This window comes from Pygocentrus nattereri, chromosome 14, assembly GCF_015220715.1.
Source record: "Pygocentrus nattereri isolate fPygNat1 chromosome 14, fPygNat1.pri, whole genome shotgun sequence".
NCBI classification, from domain to species: Eukaryota; Metazoa; Chordata; class Actinopteri; order Characiformes; family Serrasalmidae; genus Pygocentrus; species Pygocentrus nattereri.
In genome coordinates this window covers 5029553-5047078 of record NC_051224.1, presented here as the reverse complement: position 1 = coordinate 5047078, position 17526 = coordinate 5029553, and the positions used below count along the sequence as shown (strand labels likewise).

The 17526-nt window shown below is 41.1% G+C and overlaps 1 protein-coding gene across 2 annotated transcripts; it reads left to right on the top strand.

The window, feature by feature from the left end:
* Positions 1 to 99: 99 nt before the first annotated feature.
* On the top strand, positions 100 to 17450 carry znf653 (zinc finger protein 653). Of its 2 annotated transcripts, none has more exons than XM_037544713.1 (10): positions 100 to 578; positions 1996 to 2036; positions 8066 to 8383; positions 8733 to 9271; positions 10583 to 10763; positions 12719 to 12794; positions 13024 to 13138; positions 13775 to 13889; positions 13972 to 14071; positions 14731 to 17450. In XM_037544713.1, exons 1-10 carry the CDS (start codon positions 241 to 243, stop codon positions 14906 to 14908), a joined length of 2001 nt encoding a protein of 666 aa, XP_037400610.1. In that variant the 5' UTR covers positions 100 to 240; the 3' UTR covers positions 14909 to 17450. The 2 variants fall into 2 exon arrangements, with proteins under 2 accessions (XP_037400610.1, XP_017575718.2); XM_017720229.2 differs by having other exon boundaries at positions 101 to 536.
* The last annotated feature ends 76 nt before the right edge of the window (positions 17451 to 17526 follow it).

The following is a 17526-nucleotide window of genomic DNA, read 5'->3' as shown; positions in this document are numbered from 1 at the left end:
GTGAAACGTTAGCTATCTTTCTGCCTCTCGGTCAGTGTTGCTTGGTGTCTTATATTCACCGCGCGACATTAATATGTATAAAAGAAAGAAATATTAGTAATAACAGATTATTTATGCGTAAAAAATCATTTCACATTCTGGCAAAAACATCTCGGTTTCCTTTAAAGGCGCGTCCTCAACTTCCGTTCAAACCGAAAATCCCTTTAAGAAGAACCACAACAACTCACAGCTGACAGCAAGATGGCGACTCTGTGCTCGGATAAGACGGACAGTCTGGACTCTAGCGGCTCCGGGGACCAAATTAAAGCTGTTTTACGGCGTTGCAGGGGTCGACCCCGACTATCGGACTCAGACAGGGCTCAGAGGAGACTCGAGTCGCGAAAGAAGTACGACGTCCGGCGGGTTTATCTCGGAGAGTCGCACAAAATTTGGAGTGAGCTACGCCGGAGGACCAGCCTGAGCGACGCCGGACTGGCCGAGTATTTAATCCTGTTGAACTCGGCGTACGGAGAGAGATACCAGCAGAAATACGGCGCGTACGTGGACCGTCACCTATACATTTTAAGTGTCAGCAAAAGGTCAGCTTAACTAGTCTGGCGAAGTTGCTAGCAGCGGTGTAAAATTCAGGTCCAGAAAGTAACGATCCTCCCCAGGATTTTGTTCCAACAGCCTGGCTTCTCTGGTTAGATCAACCCGCCAGCAGAGCTGTCCAGGCAGTTGGAACAAAATCCTGGCAAGGACTTTTACTTTCTGGACCTGAATTTTAGACCTCTGGTTGCTAGCCACATCTTGAAATACATTTACATTTATGGCATTTGGCTGACGCTCTTATCCAGAGCGACTTACAATGTGATCATTTTTACACAAGCAGGCGAAGGCAGTGTTAGGAGTCTTGCCCAAGGACTCTTATTGCTATAGTGTAGGGTGCTGACCCAGGTGGGGGATTGAACCCAAGTCTACAGCGTAGAAGGCAGAGGTGTTACCCACTACACTAACCAACCACCAAATAATACAGAAATAATACAGGTGGCTTGCTGGCCACAACTTCTCATGATGTCCAGTACAGTCAGACGAGCTTTTTGGCTTCTGCTTCATGTGTTTGTGCTTTGTTTCAAATCTCCCAGGCATGAAGTGGTTACCTGTTTCAATGCGTGTGAATGTGATTATATCATTTACATATTAAAACAGCCAGGCGTGCTTAAAGATGGTACTTCAAGGGTTCGTGAGTAAAGGTTTAGAACCGGTAGTTCTGTATAGAACAGTTTCATCCTTAAATGGTTGCGTGGTGAACTGGTTCTTCAGATTGATGGAGGATGTGTTGTTTCTGGTTCTGTGTAGAACCTTTTTGAAAATGATTCTATATAGCACCACTAAGCGCTCTGCTATTCTTATGATGGCAAGCTTGAAGCAATAGAAGACCCCATTTTGGTGCTGTATAGAACCACATACAACACATTCTCCATCAGTCTGAAGAACCATTTCACCATGCACACAAGCATTTAAGCTTGAAATGGTTCCTAATAGAACCATAAAAGAACATTTGAAAGACATCTATTTTCAAGTATGTAATAAGGTAATGAGGCACAGTTTATGGCCAAAGTTCAAAATCTGTCTTAAGACCAAACTCAAGGCACATTTATGTTCAGTTAAATATTAGAATGGGAGGAATTTATTACAGTAGTTTTTATTATGTAAAGTTCATTTTACATTTTGTATTATTGCAACTGAACAAGCATCAAAAATGCAAATGTGTGTTTACATTTTTTGTTCTACAAATATCTTGTGAACATTCCGTTTATAAGGTCCTTTGAATTGGACTTCAATGTAGGAAATATCCACATTGACTAAAGTACATTAAAAGTAATTCTTTTAGCTTCGCAGTATCCAGGCATTTCAAGGATTTTTTTTCACTGCTTCTTATTGGTTGGAAAAGGTTACGTTTTATAGCATAACAGCCATAGTTTTGTAATAACTGTGCTCTGTTGTGACTGATAGGAAGAAGACGGCTCCAGAACTGTGCAGAAACCAGAAAAAAGGTGAACGCATTCAAATGTATTTATGTCCGAGATATTTTTGTAATAGTTCCATGCATGTGGGTGATCACCACATTGGTTTTATCCTGTGTCAACCAATGCTTGAAACCCCTTGAAAAGAAGATTTTCATTTTCCTGCTTAAATTTGCCATCAGGCTCAGTCTCTTGTTAGCTTGAACCCAGATTTTATATAAGAGATGTAAGTATTTTGTAGATTCAGACAAATAAAGCATCTTGTGTGAAATTGGTGATTACAAAATTAACATTATTGTTTGAGTGACATGAAGCCAGCTGCCATTAGGTAAATACTGATATGAGAAAACATGAAGAAAGAGGCTACTTAAAGGGTACGTTTACTCTGTTAATGGAGAGGTCTGTATGTTTTTCAGGTTTTCTGCATGAATTAATAGTAGAGATGTAAACAAAGCCATTCAAAGTTTTGTGATGTGAAATGAGGCATTGTAGAAAAACTTACTGATGCGTGGGTGATAGAAATATACACTCACCGGCCACTTTATTAGGTACCTGTTCAATTGTTTAACACAAATAGCTAATCAGCCAATCACACGGCCGCAACTCAAAGCATTTAGGCATGTAGAGGTGGTCAAGACAACTTGCTGAAGTGCTGACCGAGCATCAGAACGGGGAAGAAAGGGGATTTAAGGGACTTTGAACGTGGCGTGGTTGTTGGTGCCAGACGGGCTGGTCTGAGTATTTCAGAAACTGCTGATCTGCTGGGATTTTCACACACAACCATCTCTAGGGTTTACAGAGAACGGTCCGAAAAAGAGGAAATATCCAGTAAGCGGTCAGTTGTGTGGACGAAAATGCCTTGTTGATGTCAGAGGAGAATGGGCAGACTGGTTCCAGATGATAGAAAGGCAACAGGAACTCGAATAACCAACCAAAATCTCTGAGGAACGTTTCCAACACCTTGAAAGTGTGCCACGAAGAATTAAGGCAGATCTGAAGGCAAAAGGGGGTCCAACCTTTTACTAGCAAGGTGTACCTAATAAAGTGGCCGGTGAGTGTATAGTCATGTTGCCCACTTTTACTTACTGACTCTGTACAGTGTTATTGAAGGGAACCCGTGTCTATAGCACACAGTTATTTTATTAACTATCCAAAACCAAGCAGTGACTGTAGAGTTTTTATGTGTAATGATGTTAAAAGTAGAAAGGTGGGAAATCCAAAAAAATATTTATCTTCGGGACTGTTTTGCCTTACAGTGACCTGCATGCAATTCTTTACCACTATTGTTTTTCAAAAATTACATTTTAAACCAGAAATATAAAGACTAGTGTAACATTTAGTTCAGTGTTCAGGCAGTGCGCTTGCAATAAATTCATGTAGTAACTTTGTGTGGAGGCGTTGGTTAATGTGGCTGGTTCCTATCACCACCACTGTTAACAATTCTGACTCACTAAGTTTCTCTAGAGCAGAGCATTTCACGTTGAAAGGACCGGCCGTTTTTGGTCCGTTCATGAAGAGGAACCAGAGAGTGGATCACCTGTCCTGTGGAAAGCCTCAGTTGCAGCGGGAGCGCTCGGTGCAGGAAGACAGAACGACTCTCTTAATCAATCAAAGAGTTTATTAAGTCTTCTGCACAAAGAAAGAAGGGCACTCCTTCTTTTATACAAACACGTCCTGCCCTGTTGCGTACAAGCAAACAGGGTGGACCCAAATAAGTTGTCTAACAGTCATGAAATGCTAGGCTGACACTCACGGACCACCGGAACTGCCCAAAGGAGGGGGGCTTCTGCTCTGTGTACGATAATCTTACCTACGAAAGAGAACAAATGGTTCTGGACAGAATGTTGTCCCGATAAGAGGAGCAAGTTGTTTGTGCAAAACTGCCAAGGACAGTAGCTATGCTTGCTGCAAAGTCTGCTTAGAGCAGAGTTAGAGCAGAGTTAACCCTTTCATTCCCCTCTTTTATGCCTCACCAACTGGTGAGGCATAACAGGGCGAGTCACAGTGGTGCGTGAGAACACACATACATATGGTTGGTGCTGGAGATGAGAGGCTGGTATACGGGCCGCGGGGGTCGCATCGCAGAGGCCAGCGCGTAGACCCTTTCCATGAAGCATCTGAAAAAAACAAGGACCCAAACACAACAACAGCAAAACCATACAGATAATGGGGACAGCCATGGCAAAATAAGGAGTAAGTAGTTAGTAAGGAGTTAGTAAGGACATATTTAAGAATGTACTGCAAACATGTAGCAAGATCTGTAGTGTTGCGAGTTTTAGAACAAAAATCCTGTGATAAAGAAAGAGAATAATTAATGTGAGGGTAATCATAATGAGTAACATTCAAACAGTCAGGAGACAGACAGATGTGTGCTACAGCCTGCAGAGTAGCAGAGAGATCCTGAGGGGCCGTGACCATGGAGTGCTTGTTCACACTGGAGGGCATCAGGTGACACACGTAGCAGGAGTCATTGGTGTACTGCTTGGCAGTCCAGTTAGCATACTGCCAGAAAACGTTATCCATGGGGGATCCGCCAGCACGTTCCACCAGGCACAGGATTAATATTAGTTGCAACATACTTCTGTAACACAGGACAGGTTAGAGATAGGAAACAAAAATAGTTAGACGTCTAACATGTATATACATCACTGCGGGGCTGACTGACATCTGGAGGCATGAATCCACTGTGGAAAAAGATCGGTTAATACCCCCGTGCGTGTGACAGCGAGTACAGTAGTGGGTTCAGAGAAAGGGGAGTCTGAAAAACCCTTTCTCTCAAATTTCTTGACCAATACCTGATCGCCCGGCTTAAAAGCATGAGTTGGGACCTTGGGAGGGTCTGTGATAGTTTGGTTGACCCTCTCCCAGTATTCATTCAGAACAGTTAACAACCCTGCGGTGTACTCGCTGCGACGCACATCCAAGTCCGCCGTTCCCCCCAGAGCCGATTTCTGACGCCATGGGAGGGGGAACGGACGTCCCATGACAATTTCATACGGCGACAGACCACCCAGAGTGTCTGTGCGCGCCATCCGCAGTTTGGCCAAAACTACAGGTAAAACCTTCACCCAATTAGTAGTGTTCTGCGTCTGCATGGCCTTTCATAACCGCCCTTTTATAGTCCGATTAACCCTTTCGACCATACCTGAGGATTGAGGGTGATGGGGGATGTGGAAAGCCCAGTCTATGCTCAGGTGCTTCGCGAGCATCTGTGTGACTTTGGAGGTGAACGGTGTGCCTTTGTCAGAGTCTATTCCTAAGGGGACACCGTAACGCGGTATGATTTCTTGGCATAGTTTTGTCACAACTGTATTTGCATTTTCTTTATTGCATGGGAACGCCTCTGTCCAACGAAAAATTTATCTACTAAGACCAGTAAATATTTGTGAGGCCCTACAGTCGTCATGTGTGTGAAATCGATTTGCCATTCTTGGAAAGGTGTTTCCGGTTTAGGAAGAACTTGGTGCGGTCCGGCCGGTTTTGGGTTATTCTGTGCACATGTAAGACAACGGTCTAATATGCGATCAACGGCAGAGTTCAAATTGTGAATGCAAAACAATTCGGACATGTCACGCTTTACCCCTCTTCGTTCCCGATGCGAAATACCATGAAAATCGGGAACGAGGAACAGCGCATACAACCTGAAGTGGGGGCGTATACGGAGATGAGAAGGGCTGTCCTGTAATACCCACAGAGCTAGTGATTCTAGATGATAAAGGCCCCTCATAGCGAAGAGAGCGTGGCGCCGGTATCAATGAGAAAATTATAATCAACACCAGATACATTGAGAGACACAACAGGAAGGTCATGATTCAGATGGTTGGCAAGGTGAAGAGCACATTTTGGTAACAAAAAGTGCAGCTGTCCTGTTATTTATCTGTCTTTTCTTAAACCTAACTTGCCTGGCACTGCTGTGGATTGAAGTCCATATTTTAAAAAATACACAGCAGTGATCAGACAATGCAACATCCTTAATAGAGGCTGAAATGTTAAGACCCTTTGAGATAACCACATCCAAAGTGTGACCATGGCAATGTGTGCTTCCAGTCACATGCTGAGAAAGTTCAAAAGATTCAAGTACATCATAGAGTTCTTTGGCGTAATTATCCTTGTGATTATCAATATGAATGTTAAAATCACCAGCAATAACAAAATGATCAAATTCAGTAGAAATAAAAGATAACATATCTGTGAAGTCATCAATAAAATTAGCATTGTACCTTGGAGGTCTGTAGACAGTTACTAATAATATTCTTTGTGCCCCCTTTAAAATTGCATCTAAATATTCAAAAGATGTGAAATCACCAAGTGGTAACTGCTTGCATTGGAAAGTATCATTAAACAGCATTGCTACACTTCCGCCTTTCTTGCCGGTGCGTGAAACATTTAAAAAGTTAAAGTTTGGTGGAGCCGTCTCAGTTAACACAATATCAGCACTATATGAGTTTAATGTCTCTGTTAAAAGCATGAAATCAAGCCTGTGAGTTGTAATTAAATCATTAATTATATAAGACTTATTTGTAAGAGATCTGATATTCAGTAGAGCTAACTTAATAACCTGTGCACTTTGTTTCAAAGACTGTGAGTTACCTCCAACATACTGCAGGTTGGATGTATTCACAGTATCTGACCTAAACTCCTTGTTCTTTCTGCTTCTGATACGAACTGGAATGGGAAAGATAATTTGGACACAGGGTCCATGCTTGTTTTGAAAACATGTACCGCTGATATCATCACTGTAGCAGCACAGACCCAAAAGAGAGAATGCAGAAAGGCTGAGCGCAGATGGCATAAAACCAAACTTCACACACATAAAGAGAGTTTATTCGGTTCACCCCACACCTTTTTCACGTCATACCACGATTTATAGCTTTCATTCATGTAAGATAGGTCTCATCCAGGATCCCCTATGCCCTCATTAATCATGCGATGTGCGGAACCCAAATAGCCCACATCGAAAGTGCCCTCCCTGGGGTATGCGGGTATTTGCCGATTACCTTCGGTCCAACCAGCTAGGTTGGACAAACCCAAATTACATCTACGCATCCATGCAGCCGGTGTCTCTTCCGGCTCTGGTTGGAACGATGTGCCCAGTATGGAAAAATACAGTGAGAGCTGTACTGAGAGTTTCCACTATAGGACGTTCCCTGTCTCCCACTAAGCGCTTAGGTTTAAATGTACCCTCTCTACTCTCACTCTCGTACTCCCGCCCACCCGACAGGGCTGGGTCGGTTCGCTCTGAACACCCAGGTGATCTCGACAACCAGGTAGAGGTCCAAAAACGATTAATTGGACTTACCTGGGTGAAGAGAACACGTCGGAGGTCACCATTTGAAAGGACCGGCCGTTTTTGGTCCGTTCATGAAGAGGAACCAGAGAGTGGATCACCTGTCCTGTGGAAAGCCTCAGTTGCAGCGGGAGCGCTCGGTGCAGGAAGACAGAACGACTCTCTTAATCAATCAAAGAGTTTATTAAGTCTTCTGCACAAAGAAAGAAGGGCACTCCTTCTTTTATACAAACACGTCCTGCCCTGTTGCGTACAAGCAAACAGGGTGGACCCAAATAAGTTGTCTAACAGTCATGAAATGCTAGGCTGACACTCACGGACCACCGGAACTGCCCAAAGGAGGGGGGCTTCTGCTCTGTGTACGATAATCTTACCTACGAAAGAGAACAAATGGTTCTGGACAGAATGTTGTCCCGATAAGAGGAGCAAGTTGTTTGTGCAAAACTGCCAAGGACAGTAGCTATGCTTGCTGCAAAGTCTGCTTAGAGCAGAGTTAGAGCAGAGTTAACCCTTTCACACGTCAAACATTAAATAATTAATTATCTGTATCTTAATTATGTAAATATGCACAAATTTTGAAAAGCTGACAGAGCTCTTTAACATGTGTATTAGGCTAAAATGAGACCTAAATCTTGGCCACGTTCTCTTGATGGAAGTTCAGAACAATGGAAATTCATGAATAGTTAATGCTAGGGACAAAGCATAGCACTGACGAAACTAGAGGAACACGTTTGTGAAATTTAGTGAATTATTTCTTTCTTTTTTTTGGTAGGGAAAAAGGTGGCTGTCACCAGTTTGCACAGCTTAGTGAGCTGGTACCAGGAGCACTGCCAGACATGTCCTCATGAGCCTGAACTTCGGGCAGTGGAGCCAACGCTGGGTCTGTCCACCTCTGTGCTGTGGCAGTGTGATGCTGAACATTCTTTTGTACAACACATCTCATGGGCTGCAGGAGGTGCTAGTGAGTCTGAGGACGAGGACGACGCTAGGGAGGAGCCAGAAGAAAAAAGGGCTGTTGAGACTGCTGCAGCTGCTGGTGGCCTCAGTACCAGGGCTGCTCAAAGAGTGCTAAACCAAAGCCAACTGTCAGGTGTGATTCAGTTATAAATCAAAGATCAGAATTCCCTAAAGCACAGCAAAAAGCAACTTATTTTATTTTGGTATGGTTATGCATGCGTGTCCTTTTTAAGGTGCTCGGATGCTTTTAGCCACTTCAGCCTTGTTATTCAGTTATTTTAGCCCTAGTTGGTTAATTTGTTAGATTAACTGTGAATAAGTTATATAGTCATTTAATTTCAGTGTGGACTCACTTCAATTTCCATGGAGTTTAAGGGGATGAACCAGCTCTTAAGGGGCATTCTGTTATATGCTGCATTGAGCTGTCATAGCCGTGGTGTAGTAGTCATCGCTGGGACCACAAATGTGTCTTGTTTGTTCAGATGCACCAGACGAGTTGGAGAGTGCCACAGCACAAGTGTCAGAAGTGGCCCATCAGATGTGCTCCACAACTCTTAGTCAGCTCCCAGGAGCTCCTGTAGCTGACCGGCTCTCCATCACGTCTTCTCAGTCACTGGTGAACCAGGCCACCTGGGAGGTGGGCGTAGGACCAGAGGGGGAGCCAACCGTGCCTGAGTCTGAACACATAGCTTCAGACCAGGATCTGGCAACAGAAAGATTTCCTACAGAGGCAGCCGACCTGAAGGCCGAAAGTGCAGGAAGGGGCAGGGCCGTGACGGAGGATTACGAGTGTGTGGTGGTCACAGCATCTTTAATGGACAGCCTGGAGGGATCAGACGGGGACAGTCATGTCAGAGGAGGTGTGGAGGAAGGCGGTGCCCACACACTTTCAGAAAGCGCAGGTCACACACCAATGGCAGCTGCTCCAGTGCAGGGGGAGTTGTTCGAGACCCAGGCGCTTCAGAGTGTGGTGGGCAGCTGTGAGTTGCCAGACCAGCGGGCCACATTGGAAGGATCTCAGGTATGTCGCATGGAGACATGTTGGAGCTCAATTACATACAATGAAATTATATTCACAGTATTGCTCAGTTCCAACTTTTTGCACAGTTTTTCCTGTGTGAACACACTTCTAGCCTATAATGAACTGCGCTCACACAATTTTGTAATCAGTAATTGCTGTTGCCACAAATAGAATTATTGAATGAATCGCATAACCACAAAAGATTGATCTGTATTTAATACTGTTAGTCATAGTCGTTAAAATGACAACAGCAAATTGTCCAGTAGCCCACTTTAACTATGAAACATACATTTGTTTATTTTATTTAAGGTAAAGTCCCAGAGAACATAAATCTATGAATATACATGTACTATGTTCTGTGACACCCTGTTTTTTCTCAGATAGGTCAGATAAACGATTAAGCTGTATTTTTCTTTTCTTTTTTTTTTTTTTGCATTTTGACTGATGTAATATAATATTCATACTATAACTCTTTTAGTATTATACAGTAATTAAAAACAAGTATTTTATCTTTTATTCCATTGGATTTTTCAGGTATCTGAATTGGTATCAGAACAGAGAATGCAGGATTGGTCTATCCCTGTTGACAACTTTGTGAAAGTTGTTTTTTGGACGCTGCTTGATTTCAGTAGTTTCTTTCCAGTTAAATTTAGATAAATCCCCAAATATCAGATCAGTTTTTTTCCCAGTATTTAGCCAGCGTCAACACACTAACAGTGGATAATGACACTGACTGCATCCTATGGCTAAGTAATTTGAGAAATATATAACTGCAGTTTTATAATTAATAATGTGAGTGTAAATTAATTTATTTTCTGTATCATTCAACTACAAACCCATTTTCTTTGACCGGAAGACTAGCACATATGTTTTTTTTTGTTTTTTGTTTTTTTTTCTTTCTTTCTCAAACTTGAGACCTAAACGCTGAATGTAGTGTGCCAGACTGACAGTTCGCAAGCTGTGCATTATTAGGTTAAATTTCCCAAATTAAGATAACATTGAATAATGTGGGATATCAATAAAATTGCAACTTTTGCGATTTGAAAATTGCCTTCTTTCTACCGCATATTCATTAATTCTAATCTGACTGATTTCACTGTGGTTGCTTGGCCACGTTAAATATTTGTCTGATCTAGGACCACAGAGGAAAGTGGATTAGAGTAGCAGCCACCAAAGTATCATCTGCTGGCAACAGTATTTTGTTTATTATGAATGATCAGACTAAAGGCATCCATGTAATCCTTTTTTGATTTACCTTTTCTCACTTGCTCTCTCTCTCTCTTGCTGTTTTCTGCTCACTGCTCTTGCTAGCTTATCATAATCACAGGTCCCAGTTATGAAGCTCTAACATCTGAAGGCATTCAGCTCAACATGGGCAGTGGGAATGTGGAGGAAGTCACCTGCACAGTGATTGATGGCGTGGCCTATAACCAGATGTGCCAATCAGGAGCAGTGCTCCGAAGCAGCATACCAGAGACTGATAACATCACAGGTGCGAGAAGTGCATTGTGCTTGAATCACTCAAAGCAGTGATCTCCAAACCTGGTCCTGAAAGTTTACTTCCAACCTGTATCCAGTAAGTAGGTCTGCCCCTTATTTACCTCTGATGCATCTGATTCAGCCAATCAGGGATTTGGGAGGAGGCTGATTTTGCTGAAGCAGGTGTGGCAAATTGGCCACAGCTAATCAACCTTCCCAGGCAGAAAGGTAGCTGTACAGGACCAGGGTTGGAGACCACTGTTGTGAAGATTTTACATTATTCTCAAGTAGAGCTCATTTTTAATAAGTGGTTTAATGGGAATATATGTAACAGAATGAAAGCTGTGCAAGCCTGCTCTCCTCTACTGTAGTCTGGTAGTTTATTGCACCATGCGCTTGCAGTGTTAAGTTTATGCTTAATGGGTAATTCCACTGATTTTTCAAAATGTCTGCAATATTCAACAGAATATGAGATTAAGGCTATTAATCAACATCATCAGTAATATCAATAATAAAAAATAGCAGTGAATCAAGTCATTGCTTGGTTGGCTTAATGGCGTTTGTGCTTTTCATTTACATCACATGATTGAAAGAGGGAAATGCAGATATTACAGATTGCAGTTCAAAGCCTTTATATGCTGCAGTTCAGGGTCCCCAAAGGTTTACTTTTGACAGAACACTCAGTAGTTCTATAAATACCAGACATACATTAGTACAATACAAAGTAGTTCACAGACTCCAGTATTCTTAGGTCCAAGCCTCATGTTATATATCCCAACATCTCTCCATTATGTGATGAGTGTAAATAAGAGACCAGAACATCTACCCATCTACTCATCAGTTCTGGTCCTGTCCTAAACTAAATTCCTTTTGGATGCTTATATTCAACTATAAATCAAAATCTGTTAATAAAATTATTGCACCAGTTGCTATTTTTGATCTCTATTCAGCAGGAGTAATCTAATGGATTAATAAATGTAAGGCCAAGCCATTTCTGTCTATACATTATTGCCTTTATCTTGCTGCAGTGGAAGTCGAAGGCTAGCCCTCTATTCCAGCAGTAGCTTGGGGATCTGGGGAATGTGCTGCATATGGAGAGACTTCACTATAAGTTTACTAATAGAAACAATATTTTCCTGAAAACGTGGGAACCTCTGTTCTGTAAATGGGCTGCTGCCTATGATGAGGCTCACATTTAGATTGCCGCCCCATGCCTTTCAACACAAATATAAGATGTTAATCAAATGTATATTGAAGCACGTTGTACATCATGAAGATTGTCAATGTTCTTGGCATCGCTTATGCTGTTTTTTTTATTGTCATTTTTTTGTTTAACCTTTTCTTTATGGACCTTTAGGGAGGTGGGGAGGGTTGTCCTCTAAAGAAAGGAAAAATGGAAGTAGAAATGGTGCTTTAATTGTACATTGGGGGAGACATTTTTAGGCCGAAACTATTGTAAAATAAGTCAGTGTTTTCATAACTCTGTCATGTAATAGTTTTCTGTGAGGCACATTTTAGAGGCATTAAAAACATCAGACAACTGGTGCCCATCACCACCACTGGGAACAAATCTGGCACTGTAATTTTTCACTCAATTTGAAAAATCAGATTTCCTTTTAATGTAATTAGTAGGATAACATAGTTTGCATTACCACACAAATAGACAGTATTTACTATAACTAAACAGTACCTTTTAAGGTAGGTCTTTGTCCAGCGCGATTTGATGAATTCCCTCCTCAAACACACTCTCTAAACCTGGCAGATAAGAGTTAAATTGAGTGTCTCTGGGCAGAGAAATCCTTAATCTGTGCTGCCCATTGGCCCTCAAGGACTGGAGCTTTTACAACTTGTTTAAATAAAATGCATTTTAAATTTGACAAAATACAATGACATTTTTTTCTATGTGTAAGTAAGCAACACATTGATTGTCAGTCACTCGACTGACTGTGTTGATGTTCTGTTTTTCAGATTTGAATGAAAAGCAGCTTTTGGAGCCCAGTGAGGAATCACACACACAGAAAGATTTGCAGCGCTCCCCCAACAGGTCTGTGTGAAGTACAGGTGTGGGGTTGCCTATTGACTCATCTGTGATTCCTGAGCTGTTGCCTTCATAAATGCTGTAGTTCAGCTCACCATGTGACGGGGTCTTTTGAAAACCTGTTGCTATGGCAGCAGTTAGCAGATTGAGCAAGCTTTAGATATGGAAATGAATTAATTCTAAGCCAAAGAATAAAACCAGTGTGAATGAACTGAATATTTGCTGCACACTTCAGATCTTCTAAGAGAAGTCGGCGGGGCCCAGTCATTGAGGCGGACGGCATGCTGAAGATGTTTCACTGCCCATACGAGGGATGCAGTCAGGTGTATGTGGCCATCAGCAGCTTCCAGGTAAGGACAGTTGACACCACCAAAGTTCTACACATGCATAAGCAACAACCTGATGTAAATCACTGCTTGCAGTAGTAGTATCTACATTCTTCATTAGTATTAAAAGTGCACTAATGTATTTTGTTTATAATTGCCACATTTCCAGTATAGACAGCCATAGCCACAGGAACGAATATATTTGATCACTCCAGAAAAGTGTTTCTCATGGGAGTTAATGGCTAACCTATCAGTGTGTGACTACTATTAAGTACCTTTTTTTTTCTTTCTACTACCACTAAGTTCTGAGTTTATTTGACTTTGGAAACTAGTTGATTAACCTTAAATGCAAAATGCAGTGTGAAAGATTCATTAGTGAGACTGATTTTATTGTGATTTGTGTGCAGGATAAGGTCTAATGCCTTCCAAACTATCTGCGGTATACATTACTTTGCAGAGCGTAGCATATAAAACTTCTTAGTCAGATGAAGTGGGTTTGTATGAGCACTGATGCATCAGATCTTTTGCTGTTTTGAAAATCGTTCTGTAAGTCTTGTAACACTACCCCTGAAATATGGTTACATCCCACTATTCCTATTTATTGGTTTTCTTTGTGAAGCGGGTGAGTAAATGGGAGTTCTGCAAATCTGTGTCCTGCAGAATCATGTGAACCTGGTGCACAGGAAAGGCAGGACAAAAGTATGCCCACATCCAGGCTGTGGGAAGAAGTTCTACCTCTCTAACCACCTACATCGCCATATGATCATCCACTCAGGTGCTTAATTTTGTGTGCTTTTACTTATCTTCCATAAGCTATGCTTGTAAAATACTGTTGACTAGCCTCTTTGTCTTTTCAGGAGTGCGAGACTTTATATGTGAGACATGTGGCAAGTCCTTCAAACGCAAGAACCATTTAGAGGTGCACAGGCGAACTCACACAGGCGAAACGCCGTTACAGTGAGTCTGATTTAGTTGTAACTCATGTAAAGGTTAGCAATGTGGCAAAATAAGATATGTGGTACTTGAGCACATTTTATGCTTAAATATTTTTATGCACTTTTTAATTCAGCATTTAAAAAGAAACATAATGGGGTTACCGTGGATGCCTAAAAAGTCTTTGGTTTAAAAATAGATTTAAAAAAAATTAAGATTATAAAATGTCTGACAATTACTTTTTTTTGCAATTCGGTGTTATTAAATTGTAAGACAGTACCCAAAGACTGGGCTGCAGGGTCATTGTGTATATTAAACTAATTTGAAGTAGTCTGCCAGCCATACACATCCAGCTCTGTGATGAGAAAATTGACCTCTGTTTGAATAAAATGGTCATTAATATATTCCAGATTCAATTTTTGTAGAAGAAATGGTACTAGTTATTACTGTAGTGGTACTGTTTTTTTTTTTTTGCTTTTAATGCAGTTACTGTACACTGGTTGTAAGTTCACAGACTGTCTATTATTGGTCTAAATCTGTCTTTTTCATGGTACATATATTTTATTGTGTTCTATAAGTATTGATATATTAAACTGTAATCTTAGCATTTCATTGTTTCAATTCTTCATTAATGGACAAATTAGTTTAACTTTGTGGTTATGTTATTGGTTCCATCCCTGCAGGTGTGAAATCTGTGGCTACCAGTGTCGGCAGCGGGCCTCCCTCAACTGGCACATGAAGAAACATACACCCGAGGCTCACTACAACTTCACCTGTGAACACTGTGGAAAGCGCTTTGAAAAGCTTGACAGTGTCAAGTTCCACAAACTCAAAAGCCACCCAGACAAACAGACTACCTGAAAGGAAAGGCAAGACCGATGGATTTAGAAAAGGGCTTCTGCCGGTACCAGTTTTAACCATCAACCAGCATGGTTGATGGTCAAAGTCTCCTGTTGGTGCACTTAGTTTTGTGTGGTAAAAGTTTAAACATGCTGATGACTATTTATCAAGCTTAAATATTGGCTTGAAAAGGAAATTGTTGCACAGAATGACTGTGCAAGAGAAGAAGGTGGAATTAAGCAGGTCAGGAACGAGGAAAGCAAGAAAGGAAAAGACCCAAAAACCAGCAAGTATGGGTCAAAAGAGCTTAATGAGTGAGATTTTAACCAATGAATTTGTTTCCTTGTCGTACGGATGTGTTGTCCATTTGCTGTGCTGGACACAGTTTCCATGGTTGAAAGTTCCGCCCTGCCCAGCATGGGGTATTGTTTTCATGTCTTTTTCGTATCATCATCTACGTTGTGTTTTGTCCCACTCTGTGGCCCATTATGTGGCCCTTCAGTGTTGATTGAAAGGCACATCCCCAGAAAACCTCTCAAGATGGTGGTTGGAGACTGCTATCCCCAAGCTGCTATATTTAAAACCTATCACAGGAATCCTAGATACAGAGCACTATGTAAGTAACTGGAAAGTGGCCTTTTTTATCACTTTGGCTCTGTATGTCAGTGTGTTGGATTTTATTGAGATGATGACTAAATTTAAAGTGCAGAGTATGTCAGCTGTAATTCAAGAGTGCTAGCATCTGTATTGGGTGTACTATTTTATACTTATGGGCTTAAGTAATAGGCCATTCTTGTTTTGTCACTAGCTGTGTGTCATATCATTACCTCCTCCACATCAGGACTAACAGGTGTATGGAACTGTTTCTAGATCTGGAGCCTGTTTGTATTGGCTTTCAACTGGCTGTAGAAAAGCGGTAAAGGAGACTGAAAAAAAAATCATACTAAATTAGTCAAACGCAGAGCCAAAATATTGTTTTAAAATCAGCTCCAACCTACAAAGACACCACACTGGTGAGAAACATGTTAAATTGTCCAACTTTTTATGGACCCCTCGGAAATGGTCCTCTTGGGTATTTACTATGGTATTCACTCACCATAGTGCTGTTTTCAAAACGGTTCATTATACACTAGATAGCATTTGAACTGACTGGAGAAAGACCATGGAACAACCATAAGTTTTATCATTGAGAATTCAGAAAATGCTGCTACATGGCTGACACACTATATAGTGCAATGTTTCTCCAATGGGGACCCGCTTCAAAGAGTTTAAATGTAAATAAGCTCATTTTAACGCTGACGTTCTGCACTTTAACTTTTAAAACAAAATGATTACTCACAAAATTAAATATGCTGGAGTAAACAACATACCAAAGCAAAAGTTATAGCTGTCCACATACTTATGACTTTTGTTGACTTGCTGCCTGTTTCAACACTATTTTTAACAAGCCCTCACCAACTCGGCCTCACCATTTTCTCTTTGAGAGAGATCCCTGACGCCACCTTAAGGGCCGTTCCACTTCAGCCCAAGTGGAGTTTCAGATGGGCCCAGCCTGTCATTCTGATTCAACTTTCTTGCTCTGCTGGCTTTCTATTTAGCTAGCTAAAGGTTTCACAGCTAGCAACAACAAACAATAAAGGTCATATACTAGTTTTGAAGCAAACATCACCAAGCAAAGCGGTTTTTTACACAGTGTATGTACATTATGTTCAGACTTCTCAAAAAAAAAATTCTCAAACTTTTTTTTTCTTTTAAAAACTGCATTATAAAGTTTGAATGGCCTGATAATTAGCTCACTCTGGCTAACCTAGCCTAGGCAAGGTCCTTCTAAGATGGTCTGTCCACTTGCTGGCCATTTAGGCAATGCCCCAAGCAGCAAAGTCCAGTCATACAGAACCAGAAGCTGCATTATAGACACATCTTAACTCTGAAATCTTATCTGTTTAGTTGTCATGACAACTTTAGACTGAAGTTAGGACAGCAGCTATTATGTAACAACAGTTCTTAAATTCTTAATCTTACTTAATCCTAACTCCAAGTGAGAAAGCAGTCTTACACAAACATCCTAACTAGGCAGAATTTCCTTAATTCTTAATTCTATCCTAACTTTAAAACAACCCCAGAGCTGTCTTAACTTTTATTTTAACCATCCGTTTCTGTCATTTTTAGGCAAATGTTTACTATAATTAGCATAACGACATTACATTTATTTACATTGCAAAATGGTGCTTGTGAGATGTTTTGTTTTCTATTTCTGCCTTTAGAAAATCTCAGACACAATCTCCGCCATCCGCTCTTATTACCTTCTTACGTTCATGTTGATGAAGCCTTGTCAGATAAAACATCACGGTGATGGTGGTAAATAATGAGGAGACAGAGCTGAACCTGTGTTTGTTTATTAGCAGGAATAGCGTTAACATGGTTGGCTAAAGTATCTGAGAAATGGAAACTGAAACTGGGGTGGTGGTGCTATGATAAACAGCAGGGGGAGCCCTTGCAGTGTTCTTAATCTCTAGTTCATTGCACTTTAGTTTTGTCCTTTTTTTTTTTTTTTTTTTTTTTTTTTTTTTATAGCGGTAACTTGCTTTTTTAACATTATTTTTGTTACGTATTTGTTGTGCGCCTATTGTCAGTTCCTA

Excerpts from the sequence above, each read along its gene's own strand:
- znf653 (XM_037544713.1), top strand. The coding sequence starts at position 241 with ATGGCGACTCTGTGCTCGGATAAGACGGACAGTCTGGACTCTAGCGGC. Across the intron at positions 9,272-10,582 it reads CCACATTGGAAGGATCTCAG|CTTATCATAATCACAGGTCC; the intron begins GTATGTCGCATG and ends TGCTCTTGCTAG. Across the intron at positions 13,139-13,774 it reads TGGCCATCAGCAGCTTCCAG|AATCATGTGAACCTGGTGCA; the intron begins GTAAGGACAGTT and ends TGTGTCCTGCAG.